At 37.7% G+C, this 19,419-nt stretch overlaps 1 protein-coding gene across 2 annotated transcripts in view; it reads left to right on the top strand.

The window, feature by feature from the left end:
- Positions 1-19,419, top strand: part of dst (dystonin) — a 120,787-nt gene that overhangs the window by 68,066 nt on the left and 33,302 nt on the right. For both annotated transcript variants that reach the window (XM_087802230.1, XM_087802229.1), the window contains 14 exons: positions 197-709; positions 1,855-2,031; positions 2,465-2,585; positions 3,206-3,414; positions 4,207-4,524; positions 4,708-4,874; positions 5,145-5,301; positions 7,265-7,394; positions 7,497-7,547; positions 7,939-8,174; positions 8,890-9,019; positions 9,175-9,374; positions 10,731-11,229; positions 12,191-13,659. In XM_087802230.1, the coding sequence (XP_087658356.1) occupies positions 197-709; positions 1,855-2,031; positions 2,465-2,585; positions 3,206-3,414; positions 4,207-4,524; positions 4,708-4,874; positions 5,145-5,301; positions 7,265-7,394; positions 7,497-7,547; positions 7,939-8,174; positions 8,890-9,019; positions 9,175-9,374; positions 10,731-11,229; positions 12,191-13,659 (4,377 nt within the window). The remainder of the gene's footprint in view (positions 1-196; positions 710-1,854; positions 2,032-2,464; positions 2,586-3,205; positions 3,415-4,206; positions 4,525-4,707; positions 4,875-5,144; positions 5,302-7,264; positions 7,395-7,496; positions 7,548-7,938; positions 8,175-8,889; positions 9,020-9,174; positions 9,375-10,730; positions 11,230-12,190; positions 13,660-19,419) is intronic.

Here is a 19,419-nt window from a genome sequence, read left to right as displayed (position 1 = left end):
TGTAAAAAAAAAAAAAATGTTTTTAAATATTTAACCTTTTTATTCATTCATTCATTTATCCCTTACATTTTGATTCAGAATTATTAAAAATAATTTTTCAATACAATAATTACCGGTAAATAAATGAAAGATTCATTGATCCAAGTATTTAAAAACATGAATAATTGTTTGGTATTTCCTTGTAATGTCTGCCCAGGCTCATCATAAGGAGATCCTTGCTCAGCAGCAGGATCTGATCTTGGCCACACAGTCGGCTCAGGCTCTGCTAGACAAACAAGCCAACACACTGTCTCCAGAGGAGAAGGACCGGCTCCAGAAGAACATACACGACCTGAAGGCTCGCTTCCAAGACTCCCTAACTGAGGCAGAGCAGCAGATGAAGCAGGTTCAGAGCGTCCAGGAGGAGCTCAGAAGGTTCAAAAATGACTGCGGGGAGTTTGATGGCTGGTTGGACCAAGCGGAGGGAAAGATGAAGGATTTGGTTTCTCCTGCAAACTCCCTCGAGGTCTTCAGCAAGAAGCTTCAGCGGCAGAAGAGCTTCGCTGAGGATGTTATTTCTCACAAGGGAGACCTTCGCTTCATCACCATGTCAGGCCAGAAGGTTCTGGATGTGGCCAAAGACTGTGGAGCGGCTCAGTCCGGAACATGTTCTGCTGTGAAGCAGCAACTGGATTCTGCAGCCGGTCGATACAAATCTCTCCATGCACAGGTGATCATACACTTTAATTTATTTTGAAACAACTAAAATTATGGATTTTTGTACTCCCAGAAAACCCCAATAATTCAATGTATGTTCATGCAAAGTGGAAACATGCTGCGACCATTTAAAGTCTGCATGTTTACTTGACTTACTGGAAGTGATACTGTAGCCTTTTCTCCATTCAACATTTAAAATTCATTCATTTTATCTCCAATAAATTGTCAAATGGATCTAGGGACATCTTCTGCCAATGTTGACTAGAAAAAGCCGAAAATACTGTATGAAAATAGATTTTAAATTGTTTTCCTGGGAGCACAAAAATCCATTAATAGGAAAACACCACAAAATATAATTTTATGTCTGAATTGTCATGGGAAAAGGCTCTTGTTGTTTGGTGTGTTTGGTGTTTTTTTTTTCTCTTAGCATTCAAATATTGATTTCAATGATTTGTATATTGAAATGTTGAATTTTCTTTACACATACAGTTTCACCCTTGTGTTGTCTCTGGGTCAAGGTGACCCACACACACATCTGTTTTTCAATGTCACCTTGACCCTGAGATAACAAGGGTAAGAAGGGTTAATATTCTTATTTCATTATTTCAAATATAATAATTATTTAATTTAAAAGACTACGAATTTTTTAAAAAAATGTTGAATTTGGAACATTTATTTTTTAATTATTGGAATCGTAATATCATAACTACAGTATATGTGTAAAAAATGTTTAAATTCATTTTGAAAATTTGCGAATTTTGCAATTAAATTATAAAAAATAAAATATTCATCCTCTTATATAGAAATGAATGGATTAAATAGTTGAGAAATAAGATAATGCTGAATAACTAAAAAAGAAAACTATAACAGGTTTTAACATAATTCAACCAATAAGGGTTAGTCTCTGACATAGTTTATACAAAGACCCAAAAGACATTTTTTCATAGTGAGAAAATGTTAAGTATTCTTGGGACTCGTGTTTTTACTAGATTTAATTAAGTAGTTTGATATTATTTATTTGATCAAAAAAACGCTTCTGTATTTCTGGCCACAAGATGGCACCCTATGACCTCACGTAACACTGATCCACGAAGACCATCAAAGACCAGATCAATCCTGAGAATGTGTTTGTTAAACGTGTATTCTGTCTCATCACAGTGTTACCAGCTGGGAAACGACCTGAAAGATGTGGTGGACACGTTCAAGAAGTATGACGACTCCAGCACGGAGCTGTCCAAGTGGCTCAACGGCTCAGAGGAAGAGGCCAGGCGGCAGCAGGCGGAGTCCATCGCTGCTGATCCACAGACTCTGCAGAAACAGCTGGAGGAGACCAAGGCAAGCCCCACCGGCCCACAGTCATCAATCGTCATTTTGAGCTGAAAAACACACTCTGAACCCATTACTGACCTCATCAACCCTTCATTAGGAATCATCAAGAAGTTTAGTTTAGCCATATAAAGAGCTCAGAGACCAGCAGCAGCTATTTTTAGCTGCTAAATTCAATTCCACGTGCAGATATTTCCACATGACCTTATGAAGGAGGACAACAAAGCTTGCTGCACATTTGTCCGCCGGCAGAAAGTGACTTTCAGGCCAGATGTGTAAAGATAAGGGGTCTTTGAGAAAAGCAAATCAAATCTGTTGAAAAAGATTAAGACAATAATCAATTATAAAACATATCATAGATTTTACGACCATTGTACTATTTTTTTATCGTCCTCGCTAATTTTCCAACTTTTACGAGTTGATTTAATCTTTTTTTTCTTAGATGTTACAAAGTCAGATGACTGGACATCAGGCAGCTGTTGACACACTTCGCAAAACCGCTGACACTCTTGTCACGTCTGGAGGCTTCTTGAGCAACCCGGAAGAAATCCAGGAGACCGTAGGTAAGAAAAAGAGCTTCAACATTTCTGATAAAGAATTTTGGAGCAAAACACAACCAGGTTTGTTATTATGAAGGACAAAAAAAGACGCCAAAATTCATGTATAATTGTTAAATACATAAATAAATGTATGAATAAATATTAAAATGTTTAGGTAAATGAGTGACTTTTTTATTTTATTTAGGATTAAACCAATACGTATTTAGTTTTTTCTGCAATTATTAATGTATTTATACTTTTTATATTACATTTATTTATTTATTAATTTCCGTTTTTTCTACTTTCGCCTTTAACTTACTTTGACATTTCGCTGAGTAGGTCTGCTGATCATCTTATACAAAAATAATTTAATACATAAAAAATGAAATTTAAAATTAGATTTACATTCAAATGTGTGATTAAATAATTGTATATAGACACTGATACACCGAATTGTTGATTTAGATGATATTGTTGAAATCGCTAACGTTTGCAGTGTGTTATGCAAGCGAGTTTAAGAATGGTTCCTCCAGATGCTGCTCTATTTGGCTCATCGCCATCAACAATATTTCAAATGCTAAAAAAGTATATGAATTTTGAAACCATAAATGTAATTGTTCATGGATTTGTCTCTGTGTGTCTAGACGACCTGGTAGAGAGGTACGACAACCTGTCCAAGTCCGTCAGCGACCGTAATGAGAAGCTTCAGTTCACCTTGACTCGGTCCATGAGTGTCCAGGACGGGCTGGACGAGATGATGGGATGGCTGGAGGACGTGGAGGCTCGTGTTAATGAAAAAGCTCAGATTCCACTGGAGTCTGCATTAATCGGAGATTTGCTCAGTAAAGAAGCGGTATGTGACTTTTTCTGTGATTCCAATCAAGTTTCTATGGAAGTATATCTGTGCCAAAGGAATATTGAATGGTTGAATTACACTTTTCAAATGTTGAAACTTTGACTTTCTCTATAGGAAAATTGTTGTTTTTAAGCATTTACTTATTCGGAATAATGACTTATTAAAAGGTTGATTTATTATTATCTTTTTAATAATTAAGTTTGAGAAAAAAAATTAAAAAAAATTACAGGTATTTGTTTACAAATACCATTTGGTATTCTAATTTCAATAACACATTTTCTAAATTCAATGTATTTTAATTTGTAGCCTATTAATAATCCATACATTTATTTCTATTTTCAATTACATTTTTATTCAATGTAGAAAAAAAAAAAAAATTAAAAATGTCAATACACAAATTATTCAATTTAACTTGAAAAGAAAATCCTTGAAACAAAATCAAATTTGTTATGTTTTTAACAATTGTAATATATAGTATAATAGTGTCACCAGACAATACCAAAGGAGTACAGAGCTACTTGATCAAACTTACACTCAATCATTGCCAAGACAAATTCAACAAACAATAACAAACAATAACAATTCAATAAACAAAAGCATTGAATTAAATCATTAACAAAAAAAAATTAAAATCTTAACAACATTTTGATTAAAGAAAACCAAAGTTTCAACATTTGAAACATGAATTTGAATTCATGTGTTAAATATTTTACATTTAAATTCAATATTCAGATGCCACTGAAATACTTCCATAGATTTGTCGTCACTAAAACCTTTTGTGTCTTTCAGGTCATACAGCAGGACGTGGCCAGTCGTCAGAGCAGCATCACAGCCATGAAGGACAAAGTGAAGAAGTTCGTGGGGACAGCAGACCCCTCGGCAGCAGCTCTCCTGCAGACCGGCATGGATTCTCTGTGCCGGCGTTTCTCTGATGTCTCCGAGAAGCATCAACAAAAGGTGTCTCAGCTGGAGCGGCTGAAAGAAAAGGTGGAAGACTTTGAGGGAGTTGCTGATAAAATCCAGCAGTTTGTCGTGAAGCGTTCACAAGAACTTCACGACACTGACGGACCAGGAAAAACTTTTCCTGAACTGTCCGACCTCGTGCAGGTTCGTACACTCACACACCTATGTTTCTATGGAAGTATATACGTGCCATGAGAATATTGAGGTGTTGAACAATGTTGAAACTTTTTTTTCTTTAATTAAATGTTATTTTTCTACGTTCTATGTTCTTTACTTCTATCTGTTTATCTTTCAATTAAAATGACTCAAGCTATCATTTATTATCAGAACACAAAAGCTCAAATGGCAGAACACGCCAATGATTTGGAGAAGCTGCAGGGTCTGAGCAGAGAGTTGTGTGAGGCGAGTCCTGACGGAAACAAAGCTCAGATCCAGAGCAAGACGGAGAACATCACAAACATCTTCAGCACCTTCAAAGACACCATCAAAGAAAAGTAAGACACATCCCTTCTTTCTCTTTATGCTATAACACAGATATGCACATTTAACATCCCTAAAAACCTTTTAAAATGTTTATTTTTATGAAAAATTGGAGCTATAGAGGAGGCCAAATATGTCATTTTCTGTGGCCATCAGACAGTTTGCTTAGAATCAATGAAGATGAATGTTCATGTTGGATTTTTGCACCTTTTGTGAAGCACTAACTACTGGATGCTGTTGTCGCAAGTGTGTAATCTTGGTAAACTTTACTGATGATCTTGCAGGGACGAGGAGGTCACATCCTGTCAGGACCAGCTGAGGGAGTTTAGATCTGCAGCAGGAGTTCTCAACAAGTGGCTGGAGGAGACAAGTGCCAGAGTTCCTGTTCTTCAGTCCAGCAGCACCGAGGAAAACCAGCAGAAGGACCTGCAGCTAGTCAGTGTGAGTCATCTGATTCCATGTATGGAGACATTTAGTATTTACATATGGAAGCATATCAGTGGTATCAGAGTACTGAATGGTTGTATTTAACCTTTTTTTTAAATTAAAGAAATGTTGAATTTTTGGAATCAAAACATCAAACTTTAATTATTTTAAAAATCTTTATTCAACCTTTAAAAATATAGAAATTAAAATCAATGCTTAAAAAAACAACCTTAAAAAAATACCTCATCACTGTTATAAATATACACTACCATTCAAAAGTTTGGGGTCACCCAGAAAATTTTGTGTTTTCCATGAAAAGTCACACTTATTTACCACCATGAGTTGTAAAATGAATAGAAAATATAGTCAAGACATTGACAAGGTTAGAAATAATGATTTTTATTTGAAATAATATTTTTTTTCCTTCAAACTTTGCTTTCGTCAAAGAATCCTCCATTTGCAGCAAATACAGCATTGCAGACCTTGGGCATTCTAGCTGTTTATTTGTTGAGGTAATCAGGAGAAATTTCACCCCATGCTTCTAAAAGCCCCTCCCACAAGTTGGATTGGCTGGATGGGCACTTCTTGCGTACCATACAGTCAAGCTGCTCCCACAACAGCTCAATGGGGTTTAGATCTGGTGACTGCGCTGGCCACTCCATTACAGATAGAATACCAGCTGCCTGCTTCTTCTCTAAATAGTTCTTGCACAACTTGGAGGTGTGCTTTGGGTCATTGTCCTGTTGTAGGATGAAATTGGCTCCAATCAAGCGCTGTCCACAGGGTATGGCATGGCGTTGCAAAATGGATTGATAGCCTTCCTTATTTAGAATCCCTTTAACCCTGAACAAATCTCCCACCTTACCAGCACCAAAGCAACCCCAGACCATCACGTTACCCCCACCATGCTTGACAGATGGCGTCAGGCACTCTTCCAGCATCTTTTCAGTTGTTCTGCGTCTCACAAATGTTCTTCTATGTGATCCAAACACCTCAAACTTCGATTCGTCCGTCCATAACACTTTTTTCCAATCTTCCTCTGTACAATGTCTGTGTTCTATTGCCCATATTAATCTTTTTCTTTTATTGGCCAGTCTCAGATATGGCTCTTTCTTTGCCACTCTGCCCTGAAGGCCAGCTTCCCAGAGTCGCCTCTTCACTGTAGATGTTGACACTGGCGTTTTGCGGGTACTATTTAATGAAGCTGCCAGTTGAGGACCTGTGAGGCGTCTATTTCTCAAACTAGAGACTCTAATGTACTTATCTTCTTGCTGAGTTGTGCAGCGGGGCCTCCCACTTCTCTTTCTACTCTGGTTAGAGCCTGTTTGTGCTGTTCTCTGAAGGGAGTAGTACACACCGTTGTAGGAAATCTTCAGTTTCTTGGCAATTTCTCGCATGGAATAGCCTTCATTTCTAAGAACAAGAATAGACTGTCGAGTTTCACATGAAAGTTCTCTTTTTCTGGCCATTTTGAGCGTTTAATCGTCCCCACAAATGTGATGCTCCAGATACTCAACTAGCTCAAAGGAAGGTCAGTTTTATAGCTTCTCTAACCAGCTAAACTGTTTTCAGCTGTGCTAACATAATTGCACAAGGGTTTTCTAATCATCCATTAGCCTTCTGACCCAATGAGCAAACACATTGTACCATTAGAACACTGGAGTGATAGTTGCTGGAAATGGGCCTCTATACACCTATGTTGATATTGCACCAAAAAACAGACATTTGCAGCTAGAATAGTCATTTACCACATTAGCAATGTATAGATTAGTTTAAACTTAGATTAGTTTAAAGCACTGTTTAAAAAAACAGTGCTTTTCTTTCAAAAATAAGGAAATTTCTAAGTGACCCCAAACTTTGAACGGTAGTGTAATACATAAACGTTTCTGTAAAATACAGACCTGTTTATGAGCAAAGCATTATCACAACATAGGTGGCTTTTCTTCAGTTTTGACGAATGATCTGATTTCTTCTTCAGGATTTGATGAATGAATGGACCACGAAGGCTCCTGAAGTCACGGATCTCAACACTAAAGGGTCATCGCTCTGCAGCCTCATCACTTTACTCACTTCTCCGGGCAAAACAAAGAACCGGAACCAGAAGACGGGTAAGACTGGAAGCTTCTTGGCCTCTGTTGGAATGACAGCGTGTGCTTAGACTAACTTACGGTGTGTCCGTCTCTTGAACACTTTGTGTTTGTTTGCATCAGCTCTTACTAACGGTGGTGGTCCGGTGAGCCATTCCTACCTAACCAGTCAAGGTAATGAGTGTTTATTCATGTTGGTGCCAGAGATTGACGCTTGTCGATATTCAGAACATGCATGAACATGCAAGAACTCTTTCCTTCTACACTTAAGATATTTGATTAATTCAATTGTATTTATTATTAATTAATTTCAATCAAATTTGTCAAAAATGTTTAAAAAACACAAACTACTTAAAACCCCCTCAGCCCAGTACCCACAGGAATTTACCTCTAGTGACCCCCTCAGCCAGATAACCTTGAGACCCCTGTACTAGACTATTACACCTGTAATTAAAGTTTGGGTAGATGATCTCCAAAGTCTTTAATTGCAGTTGACTTTAATCAACCATCCAAACATGTAGAATTAAAAACTAAATTGACTTGAATTGTGATGTTTGTGTTTCAGAGCTGATGGATGTTCAACAGAACGTGGACCACATCAACGAGGGCTACAAAAGTCTGGGCGACACTCTGAGGAGTCGAATGGAACGTCTCAGCTCTTCTGTGCAGGAGATGAAAGACACCAACAAGGAGATGAACAACATGATGACTTGGCTCAAAGACATGAATGAGACGGCGTCTGCCTGGAAGAACACAGCTTCTGAGAACACCTCCATTAAAAGACAGCTTGAACAGCAGAAGGTAGGATTGGTGATGGTTTGACCTGCAGAAGCACATCAGAAGATGTTTAGTGTCAGAGTGATGATGGCATATGTCTAATGTAACATTTGTGTCTCTTCGATTATTTATTCTGTTAATATAAACAACATTATTGACACTACACACTCACTGAAAACCATGTTTATAAAGGTCCAGCTGATTGGACCAGCCCCTCCACAAGTTAGAAAATCAACCAATGAGCTGCTTTCTTTGTCATAAGCTCTGCCCATTGAGTTAGAGTTAAAAGTATATGTGTTCCATCAGAATTAATTTGAATGCTTGAATTTAACATTTCAAATGTTGAAACTTTGTATGTAATAATGTGTATATTGAAATATATAATTTAATTTTTTACTGATTGAATTTGGAATTGTAATTCTTTTAAATATTTATTTTTTTCTAAATGTAATCAATTTATATATTTTGCCATAAAATAAAAATGTTTGCATTATTATACCAACATTTCTAAGTTTATTCTTTAATTGCAATCTTTTATTTTATTTTTATTTTTTTAATTATTGAAATTTAAAAATCTAACTCTATGGGTAAAAAAAACTATACCATCATCATGGAAACCAATCCTATTTTAGAATTCACTTTTGATGACGATGAACACGATGTGAGTCCCGGTGTGAGTCTCCATGTAGATCCCATGTAAGTCACAGATATATAACACTGTTTGCAACGTCTTTTGCAGGTGTTTGAGGAGGACATAAGGCAAAAGCAAGATCAGATCAAGAAACTCAAAGAGAAGCTTGTGAACTTGATTGACAGCCATCCAAACTCCCCCGAGGCAGCAAAGTGGAAGCAGATGCTGGCAGAAATTGGTGAGTCGCTCATTGAATTACCACAACAAAACATGCTTTTAAAGTCAGAGCTAGTGTTGCCAGAGTTTGGAACACATTGGGAGGTATTTGAACACAATAGACAAGAGGATAGAAAGCTGCTGACTCACGAAACACCATTTGATTCTTCGGCTCAGATGCGGTCTGGGCAGAGATCAACGGCTCTGTGGAGGAGAGGAAGCAGCACCTGGAGCAGTCCAACAAAAACCTGGACTTCTTCCAAACCACCGAGCCGCAGCTCATCCACTGGCTCTCGGAGAAAGAGCTGATGATGAGTGTTCTGGGTCCACTCTCCATCGACCCACACATGCTTCGAATGCAGAAGCAACAGGTTCAGGTAAAAACAGCTTTACATCCTCTTAAGCACTTTTGCATAGGTTTACTCTGGGCACTCCAGTATTCTCTCACAGTCCATAAACACACAGAGGATGATTGAGAACTCTTAATTATAACACATGTTCGAATATATATATATGAATTATTGAATTTTACTTCATACATTTTATTTAATATGTTATTATTTTGACATGGATAATAAAGATTGAAATACTACCGTAGTATAAATAAGGCCAAATGAAAAGAAAACCTGACTGTAGTTCAAAAAGAAAGTATGTATTTTTATTTCCTACATTATTTAAGTTATTCTTCATTTTGTAGCACATTTATAAATATTTCTATACAGATATCCATAAAGTGCATACAATATATGCACTCATAGCAATGCATAATATGTTTAAGTGTAATGTATATGCATCTACTAAGAAGATATCCATAATAATACATAATATATACACATTCGAGAAAAAAAACAAAAAGAAACATGTTTAATTAGGTTAACAAATGTACACTTGAGCAAGTTTTCTTTCATTCATCATTTTAATTGTTATTCCTTTTAAACATTTTATAAAAACCAATAAATAAAAAGCAAAAATAAAATACCCCAAAAAAAATTCAGATCAGTGTGTAAAAGAGACAGCACAGTTTAATAATATTCATTCATTCAACCATAACATGTTGTCATGAAATAGTCAATAAAAGTATTGTGTGTTCGTACCTGAAACAATAAATGTGCGTATATTCTAGGGGTGTGTATTGACAAGAATCTGGCGATACAATACAGGGTTTACAGGGATATATTGGTATAGAGTATTAACAAGGATATGATGGTGATTGACTCTGGTGTTGCAGAATTTACAGACCACATGACTCTTGACGAAGTCGTAACTGCTTTCATATGTTTTTCAACCAAAATATGTCCAAACATCAGCTTTAAAAGAGTCAACTGTATCCTCTCGTCCTCAGTCATCGCCGGGAACTCAGCTCTACGTTTAGCTGTAGATGCCATAGGGACTGCTGCCATCTGACGGCCTTAAGTTTAATTGCAACACAAAAATGAACAAACACTCTTATTTTTTGTAAATGAAATAAATTATGTATTTTATGTTATACAATTTATTGAAATACAAGCCATATAATACCATAAAAATAAAGTGTGATTTGAAAACACAAAAGGATAAAACAAGCAAATCGATAAAGTGTTATCATGAAAATATTGCGAAATTTAAGTCTATCAATATTTTCCTACACCCCTAATATTTTCTTACAGCCTTAAAATATATTTTCATATCTACACAAATAAGCAGCATTTTTAGACCAGGAGGTGTTGGATTGACATCAATATTTATCCCTCCAGATCCTGCAAAATGAATTCAACAGTCGTAAACCTCAGTTCCAACAACTCAAAGATGCAGCCTCAGCCATCCTGAACTCATCAGACAACCAGGATCCTGACAATGAGAGGCCGGTGGAAGAGCAGCTCGCTGCTGTCAATCAAAAGTGGACGGGTCTCATGGGTCAGCTGGACCAGAGGGACGCTCTTATTGACCAGGCCGTGGAGAACACTGAGCAATTTCATGATCTACTCCAGAGCCTCGGTGAGTCGACGACACAACTGGACAAGCAGCTGAGCAACAATCAGCCTCACAGCGCGCAGCCAGACGTGGTCAGGAAGCAGCTGGAGGACGTCCACGACATCTCGGCTCAGCTGAAGGAGCAGAAGAAGAAACTAGACCAGGCCGAAGCTGTTCATGCAAACCTGGTGGCCATGGTGACCGAGGACTATCTGAAGGCAGACTTGACCAGACAGCTGGAAAGTGTCCGGAAACCGTTTAAACAACTTGAAGAGAAAACAGGTTTGTTTGACACACATGTCGTGTAGACTATACATTTTATTTTAAATGATCTATAGAAAAGCGTGTGACAGCACATACCTTCACCAAGTAGGGTCGTTTAATGTCAAGAATCTATAGATACAATATTTAACATGATATAGGTTCAACGTTATATATAACGGATATATTGTGGTACTATAGTAACAAGGATATATTTGTAGTATTGTCGAGGACTTGGTGTTGCAGAATTTACAGACCACATGACTCTTGACGACGTCATAACTGCTTTCATTCGTTTTGAAACCAAAATATGTGGTACATTTTAAAAAGGGACAGTGTTGTTGAATATCGATTTTGATATTGATCCATTGTGAAATAATGTATCGCGAGTATTTGAGTGTAATGATATTTTCTTAGACCTCCATCAAATGGAAGCTAAACATAAAAGGCAAAATAAATTAAAGAATGACTGTGTTGACTCAAGTAAAAAATAAAGAATAAAAAAAGAACAGTCTTATCCACTAAACCACCACTATCACAAATGCATAGAAGTTGATTTGCTTTGAATCAGACATTTGCTGGGTTTTATAAAGTCCTAATTTCAATATTTTTTTCTTTTCTTTTTTCTATATTGAAATAGTGCCACCAGACAATACCAAATGGTAGATTCTTGTTCATGTGCTTCTCTGTCATCACATGATTGCCTATGATTCGCATGATTGGCTGAAATTTCGATTAAGTAGCTTGGTTGGCTCGATTGGTCTGATGACACTATTATACCAGCATTTGAAATTGAATTTAAAGGACTACGAATTTTTTAAAAGTGAATTTAGAAAATGCATTTCCAGTGATGTGAATTAGTATATGAAACTCTATGTGTAAAAAAACAAGACACTTATATACATCCATAATTTAGTGAGTTATAATACACATTTTAATCTTACACATTTTAACATCTGTTTTTCCTTTTTTTACATTCAAGAAAAACAAATGGAGCAGCTGAATTCAACATTTGCCAGTTTGCAGCAGTTCCACCAGACTTCCAAAGACTTCCAGTCCTGGCTCGGAGAGAAGCTCCAAGATCATTCCGAGCCTCAGACCATTTCTGCCAAAGAGGAGCTCCTACAGGAGGCCCTCCAGGAGCATGTCAAGCTACGACAGGCTCTCTGTGAGCACGAGGCAGCTTACAACACGGTCATCGGAGAAGGAGAGCTGCTGCTTCAAAACACTGACGGGGCAGAGAAGCTTGCGCTTCAGAAGCACTTGTTGACTTTGTCTTCTAACTGGCAAGACGTGAAGAAAACGGCAACAGAGCGAGGAGATAAGCTTCAGTCTGCTCTGCAGAGAGCTAAGACTTTCCAGGAGCAGGCGGAGAAAGTCGACTCGTGGTTCAGAGATTGTGAGGCGAATCGTGAGAAAGTCCAACTCACCACTGAGCCTGCTGGCTTGGAGAGCTCCATGACTCTGGTGAAGGCTCTTCAGAAGGACCTGAATAAGCACAGAGGGATGCTGGAGCATCTTTCCACAGCTGCAGCCAGTCTGCTGGAGGTAGCCAACGCGGACACTGATGGTGTGAAAGAGGAGGAGGCCAGCATGACTAGAAGAGCGGACAATGTCATGGAAGACCTGCAAAACAAAAGGGAATCATTGGAGAAAATTTCAAACAAATTAAAGCAGTTTAAAGATGTTTACAATGAAGCAAAGGTGGAGATCGAGGGAGCAAAGAAGCAGCTGGAGGTGTTTGAATCAGAGGGAGCTGAAGCTCACAGCAGCAAGAATCTCACCAACATGAAGGCACAGCACAAAAGCTTAGATATGGTTCAGCATCAAGTGGAACACCTCAAGAATCTGGCAAAAGATCTGGTGGTCCAGGTCCCCGAGGCCGAGGGAGTGACAGACCTCTTGCTGCAGGCCAACAGCCTGGAGAAAGACTTCAGCAACCTGAACTGTCAACTGGAGGAAACATGCCAGGTCCTGGAGAACAAGCTCCAAGGCATCGGGCAGTTTCACGCCAGCATCCGTGACATGTTCACCAGATTCACCGACCTGGACGACGAGTTGGACAACATGGCTCCTGTGGAGCTGGAGCTGGAGCTCCTTCAAGAGCAGCGGGAAGGCATCAAGAAGTTTTTAGAGAAGTTGCAGGAGTTGACGAGCAACACGGCCGAGGCCAGAGACGGATGTCGAAAAATGCTGGAGAGCGAATCCTCACCAGACCTCTTGGGCCTGAAGAGAGACTTGGACGCTCTGAGTAAGCAGTGTGGAAAACTGATGGACCGAGCAAGAGGACGAAACACGCAGGTCGAGACGACACTTGACACTGTCGAGCAGCTGTATGGGAAACTGCAACACGTGGAAGAAACTCTCTCTTCAGCTGTTGACAAAGAAGCTTCACAGGAGGCGGTCGGCATGGAGACGGACGTCATCAATCAGCAGCTGGAGTCCTTCAAGGTATGTGTCAGAACTGACTCTTTCAACTGGTTAACATGTTTTCTTCATGACGTTACATGGACCTGTGGGGACATGGAAGAAGAAAAAAGAGCAGTTAAAAAGATTTTGAGAAGTTAAACAAATGTCTTGTAAAGATCAAAATTAGCTTGAGGAAGTTAAAAAAAATTAGTAAAGTTAAATAAAATATTGAGATTAAAAAAAATAATATGTTGAGAACTTAAAACTAGCTCTGGAAGTGATTTCATTCCTGTTCAATGTGTCCACAATGGAGCGGTTCATTGACTTTTACTCTGAGTTGACCTCAAGTACAATTTGATTTGAATGATGAATAACTATCGCATAAGTGAGACCCTTCAACCAGATTAAAGCGACAAGGACAAAACCTTTAATGACTGCATTTTATCCGTGATATTTCCTCTTTGGAATCACTCTTTAGTGTAAGAAGTCTTGCAAGTTATCCTACATAGTTAATTTGGATTTCATGAAATATTCACGATAATCTACGGAGGTTCTCAGCAGCCATACATAAAAATATCGTGTTTTTACCATTTTTAGAAATATTTTTCAACACTTTGCAATGTCTTACACTCCTTACATAAGGTCCTATCCTCTCAGAATGTTGACGTGTTTTTTGGGGTCCACAAACAAAAAGTACGAATTTTAATTGTGGGAGAGTTGTTAGGAGCGGGGGTTGAGACATTATAGGCTTTTGTCCCTCATCTGTGGAGTCTGGAGTGGGGGATGGAGAGTAGCCGTGATAGAGATTAAATTTGGGTGTGAAGAGCAGACTGAGGATTTTCTTATTCTATTATTATTAGGGGAGAAAGTGAAAGACAAAAAAGTCACTCTTTGTGCTTAAAGTAAGTTTATTGAGGTATCAGTATTTGTAGCAAACATTCATTATTCATCTATCATTGGCTAATTTGATTTGTTATTTGTTACATTTATTTCATACCTGCGATTGTGCTACATCTATGTATATTTAATAGTACACCGACGATAGTATTCTGTGTGTTCGTGTCTCCTAGCTTTAGGAGACTTTTTGCCAAAGTGTGAGCAAGCTTATGTTCAATAATTATTTATATATGACACTGAAAATGTATTTTTTAAGAATCTGTAACATTGTATAGTTGGAGGCACAAGCGGATCGACTGGTATCACAGAAAGTGCACGTTGGTTTTATGAATATGAGGTTATTGAGATCTCTTGCTTGAGAAAGTCAATTCTCTGGGGAGTGCCGGTCTGTTCCGGGCATCTGCTCCTAACAAAAGAGGTGTGGTCCAGCGAGGAGGCTGCGTAGACAGGTGGTGACCAGCAGGGTGTTGTTGCTGTCAGTGCTTCTAGTGGATGAATGGATGTTACACCATGAGACATGTACTTATAATCACTGCCTCTTAAATGAAACAACAATATTAAGACAGATAAAGCAGTCTAGCATTTTATAGTGCTGCCACTAACACAGTGATCTGTATTTATATTTAATTCGATTTTTTTTTTTTTAACAAATCTTGTTATCATTGTCCCGACAAAATATATGAAGTGTTTGAAATATCCACCACTTATCTCAAAAGTCTCCATAATCAGATTCATTGTCTTTAAAAAAACAACAACAGCCCTTCGATCATGAGTCTCAAGAGCCATTAGCAAGGAATCAGGCAGATGCACAACATCTGAAAGGGTTTAAATTCCTTTGCAGTTTTCCAAAAGAGGATTAGTATTTATTTAGCCGACACGGAGCAACACTTCTTAATTGTTAGCATTAGAGACTGACAATGTAAACAGCTGTGGATGGGCAATTGACACAGATCTTTCAAGGATGTAGGTCAACGGATTTGTTTAATAAAAGGGGTACGGTACCCACATACTGGGACTAAATCCAAAACCCCAATTTGACGAGCATGGATTAAAAGAATACTGGGGGTTGGCGTGGAATGTGTAGTATTTGTTGAAAGCCTCTCTGAGGGTCGGCTTGACATGGATATAGTTGGAAGAATAAAAATAATGGAGGCTTCAAACGGTATTTGATAGGAATCTGTTTTGAAGTTTAATTGTAGTTTAATGATAGTCTTACGACTTGCTTAGGTAAAGGTGTTTTTTTTAACCCTGCCACTATTTATGAGGGATCAGTGAAAAAAAAGTTGAGAGTGTAGAGTGAAGTATACAGTATCTGGACGTAACTACGATTGTGTTGCCAAAAGAAAAATAACAATAATTGCCATGAGTGATGTTCCTAGCATTGTGAAATGCTTTAAGATCTATTGCATAACAACAACATCAAAATAAAAACCGGAGTCACATAAAACTTCATTTAAATCATTTATACAATTCTGTTTTTATCAGTTTTTCGTTTATTCCTGTAATTCAAATCAAACTGGCTGTGAGAGCAGTAGCATTGTGAAGCCATAAGAATAAATGGCAACACTTCTCGCTTCTCATCTCATCCTGAAAATGTCATCAAGGCTAAACAAAAGTGTTTCGCTGTTTAAATGCGTTCAAAACATAATCTCTAACATTCCTTGGTGGATGTCAAAACCCGATCATCGTTCAGAAAAACATTTCTAAAACATCTAAACGGCATTTTTATCTTCAGCTGGTTACAGCACAACTCTGGCTTTTAAAACGATATTGTTGGATTTGTTTCATGATGAACATAAATGATTTGACATCTATTTCAGTTTATAGAACTGATGGGTAGCTTTGTTTCTTTTTAAAAGATATCAACCATATTTAACAATATCTTTTACACTTTTTAACTGAAGTAATCCTCTTTTTTTGTTTTTGGGCCATATTATGGATGGGAAGTATTTTTGTATTAATTAATAAATCCCAAAAATGTTCAATCTTTGTCTTTTTTACCGAAGTGAAAACACATTTGAAGTTAAAAAGCAACTCTTTTTTTTAACAGAAATGTATTTTATCTGATAAAAGCAACTTTTTTTGATTGAAGCAGCTTTTACTTGATCAAAAATAATAAAGAGACAATTATACCTCAATAATAAAGTACTTAATTAGGAGAGTTTTGAGTAAATATTTATTTTGGAGTTTGTATTTTCTCTTTGTATTTGTGTGGGTTGACTCCAGTTACTCGCGTTTCCTCCCACAGTGCAAAAACATGCAGAGGTTTATTGGGACTCTAAATTTCTGTTGGCGTAAGTTTGTGTGTGGTTGTGTTTCTTTATCGATGTGTTAGTGTCCCCTGCCTCTCACCCTGAGTAGCTGGGATAGGCAACAACCACACCAACCCAATAAGGGAATCGGTTTTAGAAAATGAATAAATGTTCTTCAGCTTTGACTCATTTTCAAGTATGAAAACATCAGCAGTGGGATAAAAAAAACAAAAGTTTTTGTTGCCATGCCAGGCACACTTCATAAGATTTTATCACTTCTTTTTTTAATGTTGACAAGAGCTCATGTTACTGTAGGTAAGTGGGTTTTTTTGGCAGCCAGTGAGAGGAAATGCAGAGTAGGACGGTGTCTTTCGTGTTCTATTACCATTTTAGGTCAAGCTGTGAAAGACACTGACTTCATTGGTTTACAGTAGTTTTTTTTAAATGTTAGATTTGTACGAGTGTGACCTGGAGGTGTGTGTCGACACAAATCACTCTGAGGGGGGGAACTGTGACTCACCTTGACGGTATCAAACTTCAGACATGACATCAGTCCCTCATGTTTTTCCAGAAAGGGAATTTCTAACTCCTGAGTCATACATGGACTGACATGGTTGTTTTTAACTTGGTAGAAAAAGTGTGGGTTTAACCTCCATGGCCGAGGTTAAAAAAAGGTTATTTTTGACATGAACTGTGTCTCAGTCATGTTTGTAAATAGCATCAATATTAGTATCAAAACTTTTTCCCTTCATACATTTCTATTTAAATCTGAAAGTCACATTTCTAGGGACTTTATTTTATAACAAGTGGAGTTGTGTTACAAATGAAGAAAATGATGACGGATTGATCCATAAAGTGCGATCTAGGACCACAAATAGCCGACTGGCAGTACACGCCTGGCTTTGATTCTGTCAATCTCTGAATGGAGCTTTTGATTTAGACAATCAAAGGAAGAAGTTACATTTTAATGCCCACTTGATTCCAATCAACATGTTCATTTTTATATTGCTGTTGGCAGGAGAACACAAGAAACTTTTCATCAGTGATTATGTGAACATCTTTGTCACAATATGTTAAGAAGTATTCTAGTATCTTTCTGAATATTCACCCAGCAATGTGAGTCATGCAGCAAGTTAAAGTTACTTTTTTTATTTTTGTTTGTTTGTTTCCATCTAGTGTAATCAAATAATTTACAACTATAATGAACAAAATTATGAACTATAATACTTATAGCTGCTAAATAAACTATAAAACAAAATTGTGAATAACATTTAAACCCATTTTTTCTGTAAATAATGTTCTACTATAATCAAACTAGTTCCATCTATAATTAAACCATTTAAAACTGTCACCAAACAATTTTAAACTGTATTCAAAGCATTTGCAATTGGTCAAACAAGATATTTTAAACATTTAAAGAATCAAAGAGAAGAAAGAAGAAATGTTCTATTTGACTGAACACAATATTACCTTACTCTGAAATTCATGTTATTTTGTTTATTTATTAGTTTACTTATGTATCATATTAACATTTAATATGTCACGTGGTCATAAATTACTGTCATGTGAGCATTTATGGGTGATATATATTGTTGTATAGTATTCCTCATTGGTTAATTTTGTCATTACCAATCAAGGTGTTTGACTTTGAAGAAATATTATCTTCTCACAAATATAAAAACTTGTTTCTCTCGTTGCCCGGCTAAAAAGGAGCTGCTTTTGTTTGAACCAAAATACGTCCCTGTCAACTTCTGGCATAGAAAAAGTCCCTTCATGCTCTTGGCAGAGTTGTTGGTGTTAAATTACCTGAGCTTTGTGCCTCCCTCAGCATTCCATTGTAATTAGGAATATCAACGGGATCCACAGCATCCACCTACAGGGAAAACACAAGGAGTCAAAGAAAAAAAAGGGAAATGCATCTATTTCAGTGACTGTGATGTCAGGGGTGAGTTTTTTCTTTGGCCGGGGAACGCCTCTCCCTCTCCCTTGCTTTATGGAAATAAGGAAGAGAGAGAGAGAGGGATTGTATGCAAAAGAAGGCTTGGATGTGAAGTCACATGCTCACATAAGGGAGAATAAAGGGGTCATGAGTCCACCAATCAACATGTGCTAGAGCAGCTCAGAGCACAAATGGACTTGTGGCAGATGTTGTCTGAATAATGAGCGGGGGCGGGGCTTGGAGCTACCAGGAGGGTGTCTGTCACTACGAGGAGAGCGATGGGAGAGGAAGGCCAGGCTGTCGTGTTTATCCCGGAGAACCAGCTCTCTTCGGAAACTGCCCAGAACCGTTGAGAAGCCGATCAGATTATCTTGTGGATACTTTGGATATTTCTTTGGACATGTTTCTTTGGCTGGCTCGGATGATGCGGGACCGTGACAGGGAAGCACTTTGAATCAGAAGACAAGTTTTTGGAACAGCCCCAAGGAACCTTTTTGTGGGATAAGTGTTGGCAATTTGAATGAGTCCGATCATGAAAGGCACCTTATATTTGATGTAGTTGCTTTTGTCAGAAGCTCTATTTTGCACAAAGTTGTCAAAAGTTGTCTCTTAAATGTTTGCAACATACACCTCAAAGCATCTTTGTACTATCACAGTACTACTCATCTTGACGGTGAATCCTTAGACATGGGAAAACCTCTGAGTAGACCCGAC

This window comes from Callionymus lyra, chromosome 11, assembly GCF_982586985.1.
Source record: "Callionymus lyra chromosome 11, fCalLyr1.hap1.1, whole genome shotgun sequence".
NCBI classification, from domain to species: domain Eukaryota; kingdom Metazoa; phylum Chordata; class Actinopteri; order Syngnathiformes; family Callionymidae; genus Callionymus; species Callionymus lyra.
Note: the sequence above shows the minus strand (reverse complement) of the source record. Positions and strands in the feature narration are given on the sequence as shown.